Source organism: Vespa velutina, chromosome 2 (assembly GCF_912470025.1).
Source record: "Vespa velutina chromosome 2, iVesVel2.1, whole genome shotgun sequence".
Taxonomy (NCBI): Eukaryota; Metazoa; Arthropoda; class Insecta; order Hymenoptera; family Vespidae; genus Vespa; species Vespa velutina.
This window is the reverse complement of record NC_062189.1, coordinates 11,043,716-11,067,357: the sequence shown is the minus strand read 5'-3', so window position 1 is coordinate 11,067,357 and position 23,642 is coordinate 11,043,716. Positions and strand designations below refer to the sequence as shown.

Genomic DNA, 23,642 nt, shown 5'->3' with positions numbered 1-23,642 from the left:
TAATGGTTCATGAAATAATTTTACATTTCAAATGAGGCATTATTGTTATTATGGTCTCTTTTAACATGGTTTTAATACAGCACAATACTTACAATTGTATAATTTATACAAATGTCTATGCCGTTCATACGAAGAAACAGATAAAATACTATATTAAGTTTTTTATTTACAACTTCTATATATTTGTCCGCTTGTTTGCTTTTTGATAAGCTTCATTATATGTTTATTTCTAAGGTTATTTATCCGTAAGGTGACTTTCACGATACTTATGAATGAGGCCGATCATACTTTTTAACGATCGGACTATGACAGTTGTCAACGATTGCGACATTTTAAAGACAGTTTGTGAAAGTACTGAATGCGAAAAAATATTATGAATTATAAATGGTGTTAAAGTATGACATTTAATAACAGGATATAAAGCAACTCATGTGCTTTTGTTGTCAAGTTTTTAAAATAAATTATGGAAAATATGAAACATAAGAGCGGAGAGACAATCCTATGTCGTATAAAAAATACATTTTCATTTGTATAAATCTATTTAACATAGATTTACTTAAAATATTTATGTATTTATTTTTCAGTATAGCGATTTGATAACATAATGTATATTAACATAGAAAATATATTATTATATAGTATCATAATAATATTATGTAGTATATACTACTTATATGATAATAATAATTTGGGACACTATAATTAAATAAAAGCACAATAATATCACAATTATTTGTTGAGATAATGAATGCATTTGTAAAGCGATCGCACATTCAGGTGCACTTATTATTAGTCATGAGTATTATCATCATACATATTGTCTTTGTAATTTTGTATTTCTTCATAGTTCATGTACATCTATAAATGTAAGATCTCTATAAGAGTTCTATGGATGGAACATCACTATTTATTTATTGTCAAATTATGATTATTTTATAGTTCCTTTCTTTGATGATACTTGTATTAATTTATGTTTGTAACAAATATTATGATCTAATGGTATGGTAAAATTTTACTGTTTTTTTTACATATACGTATAAAAATAACTTTGAAAATTATATATTACGCATAATAATGGCATTTACATGTAAATGTATAATAAAATGTAAAATATTTGGCGTAAATAATAAATTAAAAAAAAAGAAAAAACTAAATTAATGTGTATGTACACTTAAAACAGTGAATAGAACACATTATCTTGAAATAATATATATATAAATTATTTTTATATATATTATTCGTTTTTGTAATTTTTGGCTTATTAGTATCAAGATCTAGCCTTCGTTAATTTTAATCGTCTTTCCTTGGCAAATTTTAAGTATTCAGGATTTTCATAAATAATTTTAGCGAGTGTTTCAAGTCCTGCATAAGTGTCAGCCTTAGTACCCATACACATTGATAATTGCGTATCAGAGAGTTCTTTACCACACTCGACATCATGGAACACATGAATCAAATTTCTATCAGCTGCTCTAAAAACTTTTATCTTTGACTTAACGACCTTCTCAAAAAATACTACATCTTCTTTACCCCAACCTCGAATCGATAAATCGAACCCACCAACGACATCATAGTCTTTTTTATATAATGATACAATTCCAAAACCAAATTGCCTCCAATAACCAGCAATTTCCGTAATAACATATTTGTCATGTTTCTTTGAACTTTCATAAACGATCTTTGGATCGTATTCACTAAAAACTATAGGAAAATAAATTTGCCTATTCATTAATGTATTTAATCGTATACGATATAGAGCAGAACTTGTAAAAACGATATCTACGTCAATGAAGAATAATAAATCTTCGTCTTTCATTTTAGTAACTCCTTCGTGAAGAGCATTAGCCCTTGCAAATTCTCCAGAACCTAAAATTACGTCAATACTAGCACTGCGATATTTGTACTTCAATTGTTCAATTAAATCTATCGTTTTGTTCAAAGAGTCCTCTATTTTATGTTGATATAATACTACCAATAATTCTGTTTTTTCACCAGTCGTTAAGCACACTTCTTCGTAATTTTGTAAAAATCTTTGAAATACTTCGTATCGTCCGGACAAGGGTAATATGAAATGTATGATTTTTTCTTGTATAGTATTCACATTTTTACGAAATTTGAAATTTAAATCCAGGAATTTCCTATGTAAAAGATTTTGTACAGATCTTTCTTCATTTTCTTGATCATCTTTCTTAAATCCTTCATCATTTATCACTTCTCGTATTTCTAATCCTATGAAGATAATTTTTTAATAATTATCAATTATAATTGTAAATATTAAATTAATAAATTAACTATTTAATGAATATTTAGTACCGGTAAAATGTTGATGAAGATAAATATGTCTTCTAACTGGCAAAGTGACTTTTTTGCCTCTATATTTACGATAGACCAAAAGTAGATCTAAAATTGTGTCAGCGCCATAGGAGTTCACTCTTCTGTAACCATAAAGAGCAGATCGTTCGTCGACTACCCGACCACGTTGTCTCGAGCAGGCATTTATAGAAGCCATTACTTCCCTAGTAATATCCTCCAAACCCTCTTTAATGTCACTGTGGATTCGTCTTCTAGGATTGAAATCGCTCAAACTATATTCCGACTTTGAAATGAAATCCCAAGCGATGACTTCGTCGCTTATAGTTGGTTTAAAGGTACGAATTCCAAGGGGAACACCTAACATATAAAATCAGTTTTTAAAAAATGGAATGTCATATTTAGTATACTTTCTAAATTATTAAAATATGCAATATAAATAAATTATATTATATATTTTTATACATGTAAAAAATAAATAAGTAATTCATAAGAAAAATAAATCATAAGTAATCTACAGAAATTGTAGCCAATAAAAGCAGATTCGATGAAAGCAATAATCGAAGATCATTTCACTCGATAAGCTACGACAGACCATATCGCATTTCTTTTCTTTCTAGTCGCGTCAGACTAACAATCAGTTTGCATAGAGTAATCATGCAAAGTGGATCTATTAATAATGCGTACGTGTGCGTGATGAAATACAATCGTTCTTGAAATGATTGTCTTAATTGAATTACAGATATCTGCCTGGTTAAAGAACGCTTTCAAGGCTGTTTTAAAGTAATGACTTTACTGAAGATTTAATATGCATGACGAATATTAAACGTACTTTTTGATTTATTCCAAATTTTTTTCCTCTTTTTTCTGTTTTCTTTCAAATATGAAAGAGAATACAAATTTACCTAATATTTCCGTGTCGCCAGGATAATTCTCGGAATAAGGGTTGACAGGGAAGAGCGATACAGCATCAGCCAATTGGTAATTTCTCAAGTGATCGAGATTTATGCTCAATTCTTTTGTCATCGTATAGATATCTCTTTGCAACTTAATTTTTTCTTGTTGCAAGTCTTGTACTTTTAGTCCCTAAAAAAAGATAATCATATATTTTTTAATAAATACATACTTTCTGTCTCAGAGTTAAAATTCATTGTTATAATTAAATGCAAACCCTCATATAATTATGAAGTCTGTACATGTATGGAGAAGTTTTTATAGGATGTAAAGTAATGGCACGATGTACTTCCTTTCTCTTGAGATTACCCGTAAACGCCTGATCTCCACTGCTATTATGATAAAGGATTGATTGCATCTGTAATATAGAATATATAGATATAATTACAAATATTATAAATGTTTCGCTTTTAAATTTCCTGGCACTATTGAGAAATGACTGTATTTATTCAACTTTCAAGATATTAAGATCGAAAAGAATAACTCGATACGGTTACTGGGTTAGCAGGGTACGATTCGCTTGTACTTAACGACTAACATCCTCATCTGTGCATTGTACCTTCCGAGTTAACTCAATGATAGCGTACCCCGTATATGATGCAGATGCGTGGCATATGTATTTAAGCCAGAGGTAGTATGTATAGTACATTCTATGTACGTGGTATTATGTTATTTTCTGTCTCCATTAAATTATTACGAACTTGCGTGTTCTCAAACCTGATCCGGCATATGGAAGATTGCTATTTCCTGGTCTATATTACGAGCTTACCGCTATAACGATTATTGTATTGTTCTTTACAATTTGCACATTTTTGGATTATTGTTACTATTGTATTATTATGATTATTATATTACTATTATTTGGATTATTAATGATGTTTCGCTTTACGTTCACAATAAAAAAAAAAAGAAAAAAAATACAAGATTTTCTGAAAAGAATAGAAATTAATCGGACTCGTCTTCTATTTGATCGTTTAACATTTTTAATGTAAGAATAAACGTATCTTTTGTCGCAACGAGATATAAGCATACAATTTAATGAGATTCGAATTTGCATTGGCCAACAAATTATTCGTAGTATATACTACGAATATGTACACACGTGCGGTTAGCACATATGCCAGAGATTAAACAAAAAGAAGGGAGATCGATAAAAATAGATAGTGCTGTGTATAAAAAAAGTCAGCAGTTATGCCAAGAAACGAAAAAATGAAAATAGTCTGTAGGCCTTATCAAATTTAGTTTCAGATAGTTGCTTAAAACTAAGAGATTATTATCATTAGTGAAATCAAAGATAAATACGTATATAATAGGGTGATTGTAAAAATTCATGGCCTTTTTTATTTATTTTTTATTTTTCATTTTAAAATGTGTTTCATATTAAAAATGAAATTAATTCATTAAAAAAAAAAAGACCCCCACGAATTTTTCAAGCGCCCCTTATATATACGCACACACACATACACAATAGTATACAAATATTTGATAATATTAATGAAATAATCATAAGTATTAGAAATTTCAATGAAATTCTTATTGCGTGAAGTTTGTACATTAGAAAAACTAGTGAAATGACTCAGTGACATATTTATAATCCAAGAATGAATCAATTTACCCAAAATAATTCGAATATATTTTATGTAATCGTTTACATTGTATTCCGCATTGAATATGCTTGGCATAGTCGAAAATAGTTTAACACAAACAGGAAAAACTAAGCTGCTTAGAAATATATTATAAAAAACAAAAATTGATTTGTTTTTTCTTTGATAATTTTATTTCGGTAAAAACGAATATAGTACGTACCTAAACATTTTCGCAGTTTTATCGAGAGAGATAAGGAAAGAATAGATAAAGTTTATCGAAAGTTATAGCTTGCTTTTATATATGAAGAAGAAATTACCTCATAGCTCCAAGTGCAAGGAATCCCAGCATACTTTTGAACACATCTACCCAACTCGACGTCCTCGTGGGTGGTGTAAAGATGTTGTAAGCAATACTTGATATGAGGAACTATTCTTCTAAGCGTTTCTTTCGAAAGAATAACACCGGGGCCACCCATGCAAAAGTTTTCATCATATTCAAGAGATAATAATCCAAACTCCTCGGAATTACCTCTACCAGCTTGTCCAATATACATAGGTTTCCTTGAATCGATGGACCTAAGAAAACTCTCTAAACGATCGGTTCTAACATAAACGTCATCGTCCGCCCTGAAAAACCATTCGAACCGGTCGCCATAATGGTTCCACATGTATTGCAGCATCATGAAGGATTTCTTCTGTGGTGGATAACTATCGTCGACTCGGGAAAGCGGTACCAATGGTAGATCAGGACAATTTCCTGGCACGATTGAACTTTCCGACGAGAAAAAGGCTATTTTACCTGGTAATTCTTTACCCCAAGTCTCGTAAACTGCTTTAGCTCTCGTTTCGAGATATTTCTTTGCTGTCATAACACCGACAAAGACCAGACTATCGGAAGAACTGTTAATACGTTCATCATCCGACAATTTTGGCATATTTCGTACCGTCGGTTCTAGTATCAAACTGCTCAGTGTAGGAGAAACTGTCGAGAATGATGAGGATGATGGCCAACCAGATCGCTGAAGGTTGTTTGACACGAGTATCCGATAACCACCGATCAGAAGGCCACACACGAGACCCACTGTCAGGCCCAGAACGGCACTGGCCAGGCCACGTCTCTTGCGCATCGCTGAACGATACGTCACCTCTCCCATTCACTCTCTTCCGGGATTCGTCTAGTTCCGTCTTGGCTCATTATCGTTCTCCTCCACGTTGTCGATCTTCGTTTGGGTACCGCTTTTGGATGATTCCGCCCCTCTTTCGACGAGCCCATTGTCAATTTTACTTCTAAAAACAAAAGAATAAAATAATAATTATGCGAACGCAGCTGATTAACAATATATGGAGATAAGAATCATTTTCAATCTAATTACGAAGCCTATACATGAAGATTTTATAGCTAATTAATTACTATCTCTATAATTACCGATATAATCAATGTTCTCGTATCTGTTAATTTCTATATATATGTAAATTGCAATAAGTAGAAAAATATAGTGACTATCTTTAATTAAACGTTATAATTGTTTTTATAACAGTATTTATTGATTGTTCATATATAATAATGACTATTTAAGCACCGTTTTTGTCATCCTTTTGTAGTACGAACTTTCACCCTGATAAACTGATAAACTTGCGTAACAACAAACATTGACTAGCGTTTTCTCTAATAATTTTTAACGATTTTTTGTCAGACCTTCTATATGTAGAAATAACTTACTATTTTTTAAGATCACATCTTTTATCACATGTTCATTGTGACACCGCATAAAGAGAATTAGAAATAGGTACATAATCTGGGTAAACGTGTGATCAGCAACAAGACTAACAGAATCAATTAAAAACAGTATACGGAACGGAGAGAAGAACCGGTTTGAACCGAAAGTCAGACCCTCGACAGAGTCAAGCCTACCTCGAGATAAGACGATGTCGTGTCTATAGGTTTTGTGCTAATACCTCCAAGTATACATACATACATATGTACGTAAATTGACAATGCAATTATCGTGCTTCTTTTACCAAGAACCGATAAAGCTTGCCAAGAAAGAATTTTATATCGAACGAGACATGGTTCAACTTTTAAAAAAAACGAATTAACTTTGGAGATAATCTAGACTTAGAAAAAACAATGTTGATATTAACAATATTTAAACAATCAACAAATGTTTCCACAATCGTTTGATATTATCGACTAAAACTTAAAAATGCTTCAATATTTGTGAACGTTACACTCTAACGATAGTTAAAAGATAAATTACTATCTACTCTATCTAACTAGTCTCTACATTAATTTGGATACATTTGGCGAAGCACATAATCCAGTTTAATGAAATGTTTCTAAAAGACAGTAACGATTTTTCGAAGATAGATTATGATTTGCATTTTTGTATACATTTTATGAAATACATAACTCGATTTTACGAAATGTTCGCTCTACTTTCCTACCTTGAAGTTATCGAGGATTCCAGGGAGACAGTGAGCACGTTAGAATTATATCCGTAATTCATGATTTAAAAAAAATATTTTTTGGATTTCGAAGAGGAAAATAAGAAAATGAAAAGAAGTATTACTACCCCAAAAAAAATTGATATATTGGAGCACTTAATGACATTCAAAATAGTTCGATCTTGTCGGATATTTTAACGTTGAAACGAGCATCTCAACGAAAGGCGATCGACTGGTTTAGTCATACGGTGGCCAGCTTATTAGGAGGCACCGTCGTCAGTATTTTTTGTTTTCCTACCGTTCCTCCGTCGCTATTGGACGCGTCTACGGCTTGTATGCCGAACGAAATCTCGGAACAGCACGATTCTTATGGAAATGAACTTCGAGCCGACTACCTGCTCCTTACACAGAATATGTTCGAAGTGAGTATATCAATGATTTTTGTAGATATTGCAAATAGATATTTTAGAAAAGATGTTGAAAATTCCAATTAAAATAAAAAAATTTTTCTGAAAAACACAATAAAAATTTCATATATTAGGCAAAGTCCTAATTGAACGACGATTATGAATGAAAATAATTATTTTATTTGTCTTTATATATAAAAATTACGAATTTAATGATCAACAAAAATTTCTAGATACATACATTTGTATAGATCACTTTGGACCTCGTTGGATAGTAAAATTGTCTGAAGGAGTGGCTCAAGATAATCTTCTAAGCACGACTACGAACAAAGACTAGCTGTTAATTGTTACCACGGACGACGAAAGCAAGCTCGTCGATGGCCTAACGCGGAATCGTCCGAGCAGAGTCATGCTGCTGCCCGAAGATTGTTCGAATAGCAAACAGAATGAAGAAACGTTTGTCTTCTTTGATTGAACGATTGTTGACATGGATGATCGTCGCTTGATTTTTCCAAGCGATGAATGCTTCACGGTTCACAGAGCTGTTCTTCTTTTATGCTTCATTAAATTTATGAATGCTTTTGAGAATAGGAGCCTTCTGTCGAACTAAGAAGTCTGGCTTTGATAAAACTTCTTTGTATTCTAAATAAAATCTCAAATAATTCCAATTTATTTATATATAACTATTATTAATATGTTTATGTATAACACTATATAAACTTAATAAATTTTAATTATAACAACATATCATGCAATGTAAACTAAGTATAAGGTTAATTAAAAAATCCAGATTAACTTGGAGTATGTTTCTGGAATGACAGAACTGCAATTTTTTTCTTTCATCGAACAGGACATAATATTAAGATTTATGAACCACACGTAATTTCTTCGAGTCGTGAATTACTCTTTCCACATAAACTACTCGACATTTGAAATAATCATATTTTTAAACAAAACGACTAAAATCAATTAAAACAACAAAAACTTATGATATACGAATAAATCGAAAATATTTATTGGAACGAATAATAAATAATGATCATTAATGATAAAAGTGAGAAAGAAAAAACTCACGTTTATAGTAGTCAAATTAGTTCGATGTTTGATAATACGATAAATATTACAAGCGAATCCATATAAGTGAGAATTTGCACGTTAAAAGAATATACCGTGGTGAAGTTACCCTGGCTCATGCTTGCAAGGAGAGCTCGAGTACTCGTACGTAGTAGAAACTGGTCGCGTGTGAGAATCGCGGTAGAACAACGAACACATACTACGAACAGGATGCCACCACGATCATGACTGAACGAACGGGACGAGATTGTCCGTCCCCAACCGGCGGCGGTTGGCCGTTAACCAGCTAAAAACGAGTAGGGATGGAGAAGTACGAGAAAAGCCGAAAACCTACATGGTTCGTCTTAATCTGTTGAAAACCAATAAGTTACGAAGAAAGTCGTTTATCTTCAAAGAACTATGTTGAGGAATGATATTTAAAAATGATTATTTGAAAACTTTTAATAGAGTTTATCATGTGTATTTTGAAGAACGAAACCTTCCTATACTTTTTTTCATCCCAAATTATATAAAAAACTAAAATATTTAATTAATTATTATTACGAATTAATAATAATAAAGAATAATTATTATACTCTCTAAAAAGCTCTTCACTTTTACTAAATTAATTTATAATATACTATTGCGTTTGAGTCTCGAAGGCTTTTTACCTTGTCCCTGACCTCGGCAACCTTGAAATCTTCGAAAGTCCTCAATCACCTTTTTGACCTTCTTCGGTCGATGATCGAAGAGTTGTGTTACCGTTAGACAGATCATTCGACGTTTTATACATTTACATTCTAAGCGTTACCGCTTCGAGGTTAGGAAGATTTGTATAGATGTTATACTTATTATTTTAAGTGTTGCTTCATAGTATGATACAAATAAACTATTTATCTTATAATCCTATAAAAAATAAGTAATATTCGTGATAGTATAATACTTTTTGATAGAATAGATAATTGATGGTTAAAGGTTAATTTTCGACAAACTTTATATCGTTATAATGATAGAAAATTAATTTGTTTGAATATTTTTTGGAAACTAGATAGAGTATTTTTCAATTCACAGTCACTGTGTACATTCTTATAAAAATGTACAATATGATAGCCACTTATATGGACACAATAGGCCGTAAATGGGAGCCTATTAAAGAACACGTGTGTACCGTGTAAAAATAACTGTCGGTTATAAATGCATCCGTGCATTTGAATTAAATATATAATTTTCTGAGTCTGTGTTCACAATACACATACATGATTAAACATGTACATCAATAGATATTACAATTACGAGCTACGGAGTAAGAATAGTGCAAAACATTATGCTATAGTTCTGCGTCCGTAAAGCAGGAACTTCCGTCGAAATGAGAAGTGAATTGAACAATCTTTACGCTTCGTAAATTTCACATTATCTTTCATTGGTTTCGCTCAATTCTCGATCGAGCGAGATATGAGGATATTAAGATTGACGAACCAGTAATAGAAATATTGATTTGAAAAATGTTTAAATCTAAGAAAAGAAATTTTTAAAATAACAAACATTTTTTTTTTTCATTTTTACGTTAAACAAGTTATACAATGAAATATAACAAGTACACAATAAAATCTAAGAGAAAAGGAATTAACCTTAATATTATGATTTTTTCATCCACAATAAAGTGGATGAAACACACAAATAAAGTGGATGACCATAGATTATTAACATTTATATTCAATTGAATATTTATGTAAATCAATTTATAGGCCTTGAATGTAGTTAAATTGTGAACAAAATAAAAATAATTAAAAAATATTTTTTATGTTAGGTAATAAAATACAAATTATTTTATAAACTGTATATTAGTAAGATGTTCACTGTTCGATTCCCAAGTTTAGAATAAGTATACTTCGGAACACGTTTGTTTGTACTTACCACGTAAAGTTAACAGGTCGGCAAATATGAAACTTGCGTGTATACATACAATTCCACACTTTCCAAAGACGAAAGAAACAGGAGTATTAACTCTATTTATTGCCTTTAATGCATCTTACATTCAAACTACCGCGAGACCTTTCTCAAAATGGCGGGAATCAGCTAATGTGACGATAGATCGTTGAACCCAGGATAACTACGTCATTCAAATAACATATTTATTTTTCTATTAACGGTATTCATTCGAACACTGTACGAATATCATGCTTTATTAAAAAAATCTAAGAAGTCTAATGTTAAATTTCATTCACGAATTTAACATCGTTTCGATAAATAACAGTAATTTTAACAGTATTGTAAATATTGTAAGTAACTAAAGACATAGAAATTATAACATTGGCTTAACTTTGTAGTTATTAAAATGACTAAAAAATATAAAATTTATTAATAAATACCTAACAAGTATATTAGCATGAAAATAATTAAAAATAATGCAAGTTATAGATTAAAGTGCAAGTTATAGATAAAAAAAATTTTTATACGAATGTAATTAAACATTGTTAAAGGGGCACCGGAAATAATTAGTTCGTTCCTGAAAACATCGGTCATTGCGCTGCTGATTTGACTAGTGACCAAGACGGAAGTGACGCGCGTCGCTTCGTTACGTTTACATTCTGTTCTCGACGTCGCGTTCATTGTGGGGAGCCATTACCCTTGTCCGCGCTAAAGCATCGTGCCATATTCCCATTCGCACCCTAAAACTAACAGCATTCTAGTAGTTTTAAGTGAAATATTATGAGAGTGAAGACCGAAATGGACGACGACGAAAAGGGGTAAGTAGAAAATAAAATGTACATAATCGAATGTAATTTCATTGTCGAAAGCCGCGTACCATGACCATAGGGTTTATTGCGTGAGAACTCCATTTGCGCATCGTGGCCAATTCTCTCGATGCTTTTTCAATCGACTATTTTTTTTTTTTTTATGAATTTCGAGAAAAATATTTTCTCTTGCACGTTACATCGAGATTTTGTTTTCACGCATCTTTGTTTTAATATCATACATCGTGTGCTACGACAAAATCTTTCCTGTTTAACTTTTTTCTCTGCTTGCATCATGAAGTATAAGCGAGCAAAAAACGAAAGTCCCTTGGCTATCACACCTCGAGGCCGTTTTGTTAACGCCAGCACATATGCCGTTCGTTTTCTCTGACCGGCTTCGTCCAGTACACCAAATTTCGCTCTTTCGGCAGATCTTTACATGCATATATGCGCGCGTTGATTTTCTCTTCCTCACAATTTTTTTTTTTTTTACTAACGTTTTATGAAATTACACTAACTAGAACATTGACAAGATTGCAGTTTTCATTTTATATGAAATTTTTCTTTGTAATCTCTTATTCTTTTCTATTGCAAATGCATGCACAATTATGCATATCGTTATAAATTTTGTGACCAGTTTTTTATTTTTACAGAAAATATGAATTTGTTAATATATCCGTTCGCAATTATATTTATTCTTGTTTTATAATATTCATTCTTATATCATTGTAAAATAATTTATTTAGTTAAGCTTTCATCATCAAGGACAATATTTCATAAATGATAGTACAGAAATGATTACTTTTTATTATCACTACAAGAGTTTTATAATGTTTGTTTTTTGTTTAGAAAACTCTTTGTTGGAGGATTGTCTTGGGAGACAACGCAAGAAAATCTGCAACGTTACTTCGGTCGTTATGGCGAAGTAATTGATTGTGTTGTTATGAAAAATAGTGAATCTGGACGTAGTCGTGGATTTGGATTCGTTACATTTAGCGATCCTGCTAATGTTCCTTTGGTTCTTCAAAATGGACCACATCAACTTGATGGACGTACAGTGAGTAATTTAATAATTATTTTATATAAATATTATGAAGGATTAATTAAAATAATGTCAAATCTTGTCAAAAATTGTTAGAATATGTATATTTAACAAAAGAAGTCAATATCACTAAATTTTTTATAAAATATGTGATTGGTATAGATTGATCCAAAGCCATGTAATCCACGTACCCTACAAAAACCAAAACGCAGTGGTGGTTTTCCAAAAGTTTTTCTTGGCGGCCTTCCAAGTAATGTGACAGAAACTGATTTAAGGTCTTTCTTTACTCGATTTGGGAAGGTTATGGAAGTTGTCATTATGTATGATCAAGAAAAAAAGAAATCGAGAGGTTAGTATACTTTAAATTTTCAGAGATTATTTTTTCTGAACAAGCACTGGTTTTCACGATTTTCATTAAGTTAATCCTTTTATATTTTTGTTCAGCTTCTCCTGGAGTTTTTCATTAAGTCATTATTCATATTTTTATATCTTTATTATTTAATTTATAGTTGAGTGATGTAATGATATAAACTTTATGAAAAGTGCATTAGCCAATGCTTGAGTATATTAAAACATATTGAAAATAATTTATATATTTTTACTCATAGTCAGAATTCTTGAGAAATATTTAGTAATATATTTGTCTATAAAATAAATCTATAATATCAGAAAAAATAAATTTTATATTTTTGCTTAATGATCATAGAGGAAATATATTTTGAAACGATATTAAATATATATTTTTTAATAATCAAATTAAACTTCATTGGATCAAAAATTCTGACTTGAATGCAGCACACCTATTATTATCATTGGTAAATTTATAGATAGTGTATTTAATAGGACAAAATTTAATTATAATACATCCTCTGTATGCAAGTGGATGATGTATCTTTATTTTAAAACAAATTTTTTAATTTAAAATTTTCTAATTAAATATTTTTCATATAATTTGCATATTTCTTATGAACTACTTTAAGATTATTGGTATTAGAAACTGTCTAACACATAGTCATAATTATTGTTACATATTATTTAATGTAGCAAGTCCATGCCAATTTATATTATCATATTTTTACAAAATGTTATCATATTACAATGTTTTAAATTAAATTAACCTACACACATATTTTGCTCAGTATGAGTTAGTAAGCGTAGCTTAAGGCTTTGTCAGGCTGTGCTACTATAAGTTAAATATAACTTAAGTTATCTAAGCTGTTGGTAAGATGTTTTGTAAATTTTGTTTTTACTATAGATACCTTTTTACATATTGCCTATTAAAATAATCATTCATTTAATTATACTTTTTCACTGTAATAGTAATTATGAATACCATCCAAACTATTATGTTTCCTCAACATATTACTAAAATTATTTGCATTATGCATACCTATCATTGTAATACGACCCTCTTCAATTATATGTAACTTTAATATGGTTGATAGATTAAATAATTTTCATAATAATAGATGAATAATGAATAAAGAAATAAAATTTTCCACATCGTAAGAGTGTGTGTATGTGCGTGCGTGCGTGCGTGCGTGCGTGTGTGTGTGTGTGTGTGTATACATATTTCTTTTTAACTATTAAAGATATTATTTTTGGTGGCTGCATTCAAGAAGTTGATATAATTTTGAATGAAGCAGAATATATTAATGCACATATAATATATGTATTTATTATGTTGTAGCAATTTTATATAAATTTTTCCTAAGTTATTGTGAGATTATAATTGAGAAAGAATATCTGACTTATATGTTATATAGTTAAATAGTTTCAACTTCTTTTTATAAAAATATTGAATTACAGATACATAAGTTGGATTTACAATTAGATACTATTATAGCGTTATTACTTATTTTATCATATACTTTTATTACATTCATATATGACGGGGGAGAGGATAAAAAAAAAAATAAAATTGTATGGCGTAGAAAATTACTTAGTTTTTATATCGTTAATACTCATTCTTTATGCTATTATTTTATTCCCAAACTTAAAAATTTCATATTACGTTTTTAAATTTACATTTATGAATATTTCCTAAAATTGTAAAGATTTTGATATAAGTTATGAAAACATAGCTTCTTTAAATCAGCCATCATGAAATTTTAATACAAATATAAAACTGTGAAATGCACTTCTCATTGTATTTTTTCTTTAATATTAACAAAAAGTATGTTAACAGATTTTTTATTTTGATCTTAAGTACAAGTAAGTCTTGGCCTTGTAATTTTAGAGCATATTTGCATGTTTAAATATAACAAAAGTTTTCACACATGTAGCACAACAAATTCATGTGTTTCTGTTATGAATCAAAATTATTTGCGTATACATCAGTATAATTACATCCTACTTTGCGTTAATAGTAAAGTAAGAACATATATATTAAAAAAAAATAGTAATTCAATAATTTTTAAGTAATTGTTTATTTGAATATTTTAATAGAAGAACACAATCATAATGTATACGATGCTCTTAATAATTTACATGTAATAAGTGTTGTACATTATAGCGCATTTTAGAAAGTATTTAAGACTAATACTATTTTTCATAAATATTTCGGGCATTTTTTGATATTCTCTCACATTTGGACGACAGGATTCGGCTTTCTCAGTTTTGAGGATGAAGATGCTGTGGACCGATGCGTAGCGGAGCATTTTGTCAGCTTAAATGGAAAACAGGTACAGATCAACTCAACCAAATATATGTAAATATTAAAAAGAAAAAAAGAAGTAATACACACAAAAATGTGATACTTCAATATAATTAAATTAATTATTATAACTGGTGGCTATTGATGAAATAATTGTTAGTATATAATGCGGTCATATGTAACATGCTCTGTAAAGTTATATATACAGCAGTAAGTTATTATTATGCGTAAATTGAAGACTTAGTATATTATATATAGAATAACTTATAGAACAAAGAGAAGTATAAGAAAGTACAGGTTACTACATAGGAAATAAGGGATAAGCAGTATCAAACAATGATGTAGAAAAAAAGATAAAAGAAATAGAATTTAAATACTTAAATACTATTATTACTTTTTTACTTAAATTATTTTCGTATTTAAATAATAGGTTTAGTCTTTCATCACATAAATTTATTTTTATCATATATCATTAAACGATTTGAAAATGTATATAATATAAACTTTGTAATATTAGAACTAATCGAAGTAATATTTATATGTTTTTAAAATTAATATAAAAGTTTTATTATCTTCGGACAAATATATGAAAATGAGATTTTGTTGAAATTTTGATGGTAAATAGATAATTTGTTGAAATTTTGATAGTAAATTGGTAATTCATATAGGATTAAGTGAAAATTATTTCAATAATATTCTGTGTAATACTCTTACGTTATTGTTACAATCTTCTCATTATCTTTGTTTAGCTATTATATTATTGTTAATCACTATTACATTATCATTAGTGTATCCTCATACATATATTATATTATTATTCTTTTCCAAATATAAGTAGATTATAATGTATGTATTGAAAGGAATTATTAGTTTATTTATTAATAATTTATATTTAGAGATCTTAATGTTACAAAGCGTTGTATAAGCTATTCACAATTTATGCAAACTCGGGCAAGACAGTTATATAATTTAAAGTAGATTTATTATAAGTATACAACTTTAAAGCAATATCAGCTATGCTGCAATATTTATGTATATATTATGCAGATACATTAAGTGCAAATTGTATTGCTAGCTCTTGATTAATACCTGTACTCTACTTGTACTTTTATTATTAGGTTAATAGTCATCACTTACTAGTTAATTATTATGATAACGATTACTTTTTAAGCTGAAATATAAGCAATATCTTTTAATCTTTTCTTGTATAAAATCATGGCTGCATTGCTAATAGATCAATTGTTTTAAAGTTATTATTACGGAAAAAAATATATATGTATATGTGTATATATATATATATATATATATATATATATATATATGTATATGTATATGTATATGTATATGTATATTTAATATTAACTTATATGTTTATCTCTCTTGTTTCTAGGTTGAAATTAAACGTGCTGAACCACGAGATTCTTCAAGTAAAATGAATGATAGTCATCAAGGTCAATGGGGTCCACCTCAACAAGGTGGGCCGCCAATGGGTATGGCTGGGAATATGGGACCTATGGGTGGTCCGAATGGTCAGATGGGTGGACCTATGATGGGTGGTCCTATGGGACCTCCTGGAAATATGATGCAACAATATCAAGGTTGGGGTACAAGTCCTCAAACTGGTGGATATGCTGGATACAGTACCCAGTATAATACTCAAGGATGGGGTGCACCACCAGGACCACCACAACAACAGCAAATCCCACCACCGCCACCGCATCAATGGGGTAGCAGTTATAATGTCCAGCCTGCAGCAGCAACTCAAGGTTATGGAAGCTATGGTGAGTTAAAGAAGTATTTAATAATTCTTTATATTCTTATTTATATATTTTATTACTATTTACCGATGCGGAAAAATTTTTTCGAAAATCAATGTGCTAAATAAATCTATTCGATATACATAATGGTTTGTTTAATTACTATAGTATTTGATCTTGTGATTATTCAATCAGTAATAAGCGGAATAAATTACGTATGATAGAAGCTATGTTTCAGGGTATATAATCAAATATTTAAGTAATTGTGATAAGTATAGAGGAGGTATGTTGAATTTGTTTGATAATTAATTAGAAAACAATTTTTAAAGTATTTTTAAAGGAAATAGTTGTTATAGAGGTTATTTAATATTCATAATTTTACAAACTCAACTTGCCTACTACTTTAAGATAAATATTTCTGAATATGAAACTAAAATCGTTCATTGATTATTAAGAAATGTCAATTCAATTTTACGAAATATTTTTAATTACAAATGACAAATGAAATGAATGTTACTTTACTGTGCTTTAAGTTTATAAATAATACAATTATAAAAACTTATTTTTTATTTGAAATTATATTAGAATGCTTGATTAATTATGTTCGTTCCAAATGTAGTAACATTAATTTCATTTGTATAATTTTATAAGAATAAGATAATAAAATCATAATTATAAAAGTTAACATAATTTCGATCCTGTCCCTTCCCCTTCCATCCTGCTTGGAGAGGTTAATTTATGAGATAAAAAAGATAAGAAAATGAGCTAACTACCAGACATAGTAGTACAAAATCCTTAATATTTTTTAATGCCCCCTGGAGGTTAAAATAACATTAAAAAAGTAAAATAATTTTGATATTCTCATAAATATATTGTTACAAGTTATGTTAATCCAGACTTCACAAATCTAATTATAAAATAAAGTATATAGTTAAGTTCATTTTTTTATATCAGACAGCTATCTCTTTCTAAAACTAATAAATTTATAGAAACCAATAGTTACTTTATAGTCTTTTCTTATCAATAACTGGTGCAAATTTTTTCCTTTTCCTAAAGTATCCTAATTTAAACCTAATTCCTATGTCTTAATGATTTTCACGTACAAATTATAGATTTAATAAGTATTTACGTTGATTTGCAATAAAGTCTCAACAAAACCAAATACGTAAATGTTATGATGAATTGAATTTTTTGTGATTATTGAATTATCCGTTATTTAAGTTATTTATTTAATAACTACTTGTAAATTACTAAGTGTGGATTGACATAACATCGTTTTAAAATATCTAAACTTCCGATATATTGAACCTCATAATCTTATCTACAAAATTATGCTTGATTCTCTTCTTTTTCCTACTTTATATTTTTTTAATTATTTTTTTGTTTAATTTTTTATTTTTGTAAACTTGCGTCTCCCTTCATTATTAATTTCATGGATTAGATAAGATTTTCAGTAAATAATATAGTGTTGTGTTCTTTCTTTTAAAGGTGGGATTAGTCTCTTCAAAATAACAAAATGAAGATTTGAAAGAACAAGAATAAATTTTTCATGCATATTATAGATAATCAATCGAACATTTTATAGAAAGTCTAAACTTGTAGCGATCAAGAAGTGAAGTTTTTTCTTGAATGAGATGAAAGTTTTGTTATGCATTGTATAACTTTTATAAAAGAAAGTTTTCATTTTAAGAGAATCAAGCATCAACATTTAAAAGAATCTAGAAAATATCATAATAATATTAATGAAGATAGAGATAGATTTTTTTAATAGACATATGAATAAGAAAAGAGATATGAATTACATGTAATTTGAAAAGTAAGAAGGTGAGGTGTGACACGGTGGTCGGTGACACATATTTTGTGTGGTTGATGATCGCAGGTGGGCCGGCGGCGGCCGCTTCAGGGGGCTACGGGCCCACGGCGGGTACTGGCGGGGCTGCGGGGGGCGGGCCCGGGGGTTCTTGGAACTCCTGGAACATGCCACAGAATGGGCCCCCTCCTGGGACCCAGCCACCACCCCAGCCCCCTCAACCCAACTCCTCGCAGCCCAACTCCAACTCGAACCCCTCTGGCCCGCAGGGTGAGTCTTCAAGCTCAGTCAAACAAACTCTCTCCTCTTTCCACCCTTGGCATCAGATGGTTTCATTCTTACCTAATTGAATCTTACTAAAATTATGTAAACCATAACTTTGTGCCAATCCTATATCCTATAAACATCCAAATTTTTACCTCATGAGTCATTTATTTTAAATTACGGATTTTATTTTTCTTTTTTTCTTCTTTTTTTTCTGAAACTAATTTTTCACTTTTCGTCGTAAGCTTCCTTTCGTCTCTTCTGAAATATTTAAGCTGTGGTTTGTTAATCAAATGTTGAGTATTGAATGGAATTTACATATATTTTATCCCGTTCGATACCTGTTATTATCCAAATATATGTGTTTCAATGTAGTAGGTCGATTCATTAATTATTATTATCAATGTATCAAATTACGATATAATTCTTATATAAAGTATGAATGAAAAAATCCAAAGTACTTAACTAATTTTCAGTATCATGTTATATCATTTATTCGATAGAAATTTATTAACAATGTATCCAAACATTCTTAAAATTCCTAACGCCCTGCTGTCTATGTAAATTTAATTTAATACGTTTTATTATTTAATAGTTTCAATTTCTTTTTAATTATACATGTTTAAGTTGTCACATGTAGTAGCATGATTCCTGCAAGAACAAAATATAATAAATATATGAAATTGAAAAGAAGTTAATACTTGATATAATAAAAAACAGTAAACCTGCTTCATTATTATAAATCACAAATTATAGTAGCATATGTATGTATGTGCGCGCGCGCGCGCGTGTGTGTTAATAATTGCTAGTGTAATGCTGTTGAAAGGATAAATATCAATTCTATTTAAAGCCGTAGTTGTAGAGGCAGGCTTACGTTGTAGGCTTTTTGATTAAAAAACTTTCAAATGCTCAAATTATTACGAAGTCATATTTTTTAACAAAATTATATTTTATTTGTTAATATTTATTTAGTTATAAGTAGTATGAAATAGATGTTCATGTTATTTAAGTCCTATTGTGATGCAGGACAGTATTTGTTTTCATAGCAGTTAATGAAAAAGATTAAATTCTTAGCTCATAAAACAATTATATTTCTAATTATGAAATATTATATGCATGCAGACAAGACAGGTATTTCAAATATATCTTGATTTTAGTTTTTTGTGTCTTATTATGTGTAAACATTTTATAAAATCGACATATAGATAACAAGAAAGCGATGTCAAAGTAATATAACATTATTGCAAGACAAAAATAAATGTATCTAATATTACATAATATTTACTTGATCAAAAGAGTAATTGTATTTGATATCGTTTTCAATTAAGTGGTAAAGAAAGAGAAATTATATTGTTCGGCATTAGATGCACGTTCCCAAAAGATAATCATATAATTTGATATGATATACGGATGTTTCAGGTGATATGTATTCACGACAAACTACCGGCTCAGGTGCACCTGGAACTAGTAGCAGTTCGGCTAAAACACCGGATTACAGTGGCTATTCCGCATATGGTAATTATGCTGATACCACGTATCCTCAACAACGTTCATATACGGGAGGAGAAAGCAACCAAGGTGGGTATGCCGCCAGCGCCCCTAAACCCGGCCAGCAAGGCTTTGATTTCAAAGAGTGGCCCACCTCATGACCATTTTAATTCAACCGTGACGGAGAAATGCGCTGAATGGCTTGGCCTTGCTCGTGGGTTATTTCTTATTTCATATTTGAGGAACAGTATATGTATTTGTTAAAACATCATAACTATACTGCGAGACATTCATTTTCTTTGTGTGCTGTAATATCGAGATTTCATTGATAATTCTTAGAATTTAACGACTGTATATTAGGAAAACATATTATTAACATTCAATATGAGGTGTATTATCTTAGTTGTTAATCTATGTAATAGTGCCTATTTAATTTGAGGCTCCTGTAATAAGGATGATCTTTTATTTCAAGCATGTTATCCAATCAAAGTTTTCTGATGTACGATGAAAAGTTAATAGTTAATCTAGAAATGACTTCATCACTGATTGATGGTTTTAACTAAATAATTTGATATTATGTATATATATATATATATATATATATATATATATATATATATATATATCATATTTCAATTTTGTTCAATTGCACTGGTTCGCAAGAGAAAAAATCGTTTACAAGCATAATCAATTTGAATATAAGATTTTTTTTGTGAAAGATTGAGCGAAAAGATTTATTTATTATCGTAAATACATACAAACTCGTTTGCTATAACAGTAGAACGGTATTAGCACCGTGCAAAGAATGTCTCTCTCGTATCTAGTTTATTTCGCGAGCGATCAGTTATATTACTGTACGGTGTCATCATTATAATGAATACTAGTATTATCTTATAGATTATTTTAATGTATATATATATATACATATATATATATATATTTATTTATTTCATAAAGGGAAAATCAAATGAAAATTTGTTATCTAAAATTAAATAAAAAATAATAAAGTTTTGATTATATCATTAAAAGTATCAATTAGATGGATCGCTCGCGAAAACGATTTTCTAATTGATTTAATTAAATATATAAGAAAGTACAATGAATTGAAAAGATCATAATACCCATGGTGCAAGAGTATATAATGTATGGCACTGGGATAGGAGAAAGAAAGCGAAATATTAAAGTATACTAAGAATAAATTAGATTGAATGAAATAAGTAAAACCAAACATAAAGAGCGAGTGTAAAGGGAAAAAAAAAAAAAAAGAAAAAAAAAAAAGAAAAAAGAAAAAAAAAAAGAACAGACACGCAACAAGAATGATAATTAGTATTGCTTGCCGTAGCATTATACATGGAGATGAATAAGATCTAATTCGGGATCTTCTCAGGGGAAAGCACAAAGTTTGGTACTTATTCATCTCCTTTATGCTGGCGGAAAATTCGGTAACAAATGATAAAGATACTATTTGGTAACATGATAAAGAAGTAATATTATACTATGGTCTTCGACAGAAGGTTAACGAGTGATTTACTCGTGCAACACACCCATCCCTCCACAGTTCTCCTATTTATTAAATAGTTGTTATACTGGATAAATACGAAAATAACGTGTGATTAATTAAATAAGTAAGACGTTCACAGGCTGACTTACCTATTAAAGTACTACAGAGATAGTGTAAAATAAAATAGATGTTTTAATATTATGTATGTGTATCTTTGAACTTTTAATAACAGGATGCACTCTTTTTAGGCATCCATTTTTTCCACTTTCACGGCATATCACTAGTAGTATCTACGCGAATTTTTTCAGTTCCTCTTTTTCTACTATTTCTTGCTTTCGAATATTTCCTACTGAGTCTAGTCCCCTTCTACTTCCAGTTATTTGAAAAATATCAGTCTGGAAGGAAGAGGGCAGGAATAAAAAAAATCATGGATTTTAATAAATTGTACTATAAGAACTTGTTGGTCGTCGGACTGGCTTCTGTTCGGCCAATTTTTTACCAGATATAAACTGGTTTATTTTTTATCTTGTGAATTTATAATAGTTAATTATTAGGCGTGTTTAAGGCTACGTTTACTATTGTTACTATTATTATTACGTCTATATTATTATTACTACTGTGCTACTATTGTTACTATTCTTATCACATTGTTACTATTCTTACCACAATTTACTACTATTGCTGCTGCTGCTACCTATTACTATTACTAATACTATCTACACAACTGTCACCAAAACATGTACTATTACCACTGCTAATTAGTATACTAATTACTACTACTGCTACTACTGCTACTACTGCTACTACTGCTACTACTACTACTACTACTACTACTACTACTACTACTACTACTACTACTACTACTACTACTACTACTACTACTACTACTACTACTACTACTACTACTACTACTACTACTACTACTACTACTACTACTACTTCACTATGACTGCTATTTACTACTATTACTGATCTACTGTGACTATTATACTATTATGACTTACTACTACTAGTGCTACTATTCTACCATCACTATTGCTATTACAATTATTACTGCATTAACTACATCTGTCTTTATGATAATTACAATTAATATTATAATGATGCTTATGAGCGTTTAAATTTTAGATTATTAGAATGAAATCATGATGTCTAAGGTGGAGGGAGGGTGTATTATAATTGTACGATTATCTCGACGGGGGGCATCGATCTGAAAAGTCTACCTGATTAAATATATGACTTAATTGTATTTACTCTGTAGGATTTACCATAGATCTAAAGAAGGAATATTTCGGAAGAGTGCTCTCCAATGTTCATGTTTAGTATCGGGCGGGTCGCGTTGTCTTTGTCAAGGAAAATTTAAAGTATTACGCTAATGTAGTCAAAGGTTATGATATGATTATTTTTAATTACGCTTATACGATTCAGTAATTTGATTGAACATTTATCACTCAGATGTACGTTGCATTGTTAATCGTGTCATAGCTTATATTTTTCTAATTATCGAGCGCATAATGATAATGATAATAATAATAATAATAATAATAATAATTATTATAATAAACAATAAATAATAATAATGGTAATAATAATAATGATAATATAAAATTTTCAGGATTTCTTAAATGCGAACT

The 23,642-nt window shown here is 29.6% G+C and overlaps 2 protein-coding genes across 17 annotated transcripts in view; one reads left to right on the top strand and one right to left on the bottom strand.

The window, feature by feature from the left end:
- Positions 1-348: 348 nt before the first annotated feature.
- Positions 349-10,814, bottom strand: LOC124947362 (chondroitin sulfate synthase 1). 9 transcript variants are annotated; one of them, XM_047489429.1, is made up of 7 exons: positions 8,872-9,079; positions 7,944-8,022; positions 5,168-6,137; positions 3,482-3,622; positions 3,216-3,396; positions 2,314-2,670; positions 349-2,229 (listed from the first exon to the last, which is right to left on the bottom strand). In XM_047489429.1, exons 3-7 carry the CDS (start codon positions 6,002-6,004, stop codon positions 1,268-1,270), a joined length of 2,478 nt encoding a protein of 825 aa, XP_047345385.1. In that variant the 5' UTR covers positions 6,005-6,137; positions 7,944-8,022; positions 8,872-9,079; the 3' UTR covers positions 349-1,267. The 9 variants fall into 9 exon arrangements, with proteins under 9 accessions (XP_047345385.1, XP_047345380.1, XP_047345382.1 ...); XM_047489424.1 differs by lacking the exon at positions 8,872-9,079 and adding an exon at positions 7,296-7,804 and having other exon boundaries at positions 7,944-8,691; XM_047489426.1 differs by lacking the exons at positions 7,944-8,022; positions 8,872-9,079 and adding an exon at positions 10,670-10,814.
- Positions 10,815-11,331: 517 nt separating this feature from the next.
- The window catches only part of LOC124957905 (heterogeneous nuclear ribonucleoprotein 27C-like), a 47,839-nt gene continuing 35,528 nt past the window's right edge, over positions 11,332-23,642 (top strand). For 5 of the 8 annotated variants that reach the window (XM_047515426.1, XM_047515423.1, XM_047515422.1 and 2 more), the window contains exons 1-7: positions 11,333-11,502; positions 12,340-12,547; positions 12,695-12,881; positions 15,134-15,216; positions 16,579-16,969; positions 18,825-19,025; positions 20,439-20,597. In XM_047515426.1, coding sequence (XP_047371382.1) covers positions 11,465-11,502; positions 12,340-12,547; positions 12,695-12,881; positions 15,134-15,216; positions 16,579-16,969; positions 18,825-19,025; positions 20,439-20,597 — 1,267 coding nt within the window. In that variant the 5' untranslated portion in view covers positions 11,333-11,464. Of the gene's footprint in view, positions 11,503-12,339; positions 12,548-12,694; positions 12,882-15,133; positions 15,217-16,578; positions 16,970-18,824; positions 19,026-20,438; positions 20,598-23,642 lie in introns of all 8 variants that reach the window. The other 3 variants (XM_047515420.1, XM_047515421.1, XM_047515428.1) reach the window with 2 other exon arrangements.

What these genes read in the sequence shown, in the direction of transcription:
- LOC124947362 (XM_047489426.1), bottom strand. Translation starts at nt 6,004, where the DNA reads ATGGGAGAGGTGACGTATCGTTCAGCGATGCGCAAGAGACGTGGCCTG. An exon ending in GACTTCATAATTATATGAGG is followed by an intron (nt 3,397 to 3,481) that starts GTTTGCATTTAA and finishes ATCTTTTTTTAG; the next exon opens with GGACTAAAAGTACAAGACTT. An exon ending in TCTTCATCAACATTTTACCG is followed by an intron (nt 2,230 to 2,313) that starts GTACTAAATATT and finishes TTATCTTCATAG; the next exon opens with GATTAGAAATACGAGAAGTG.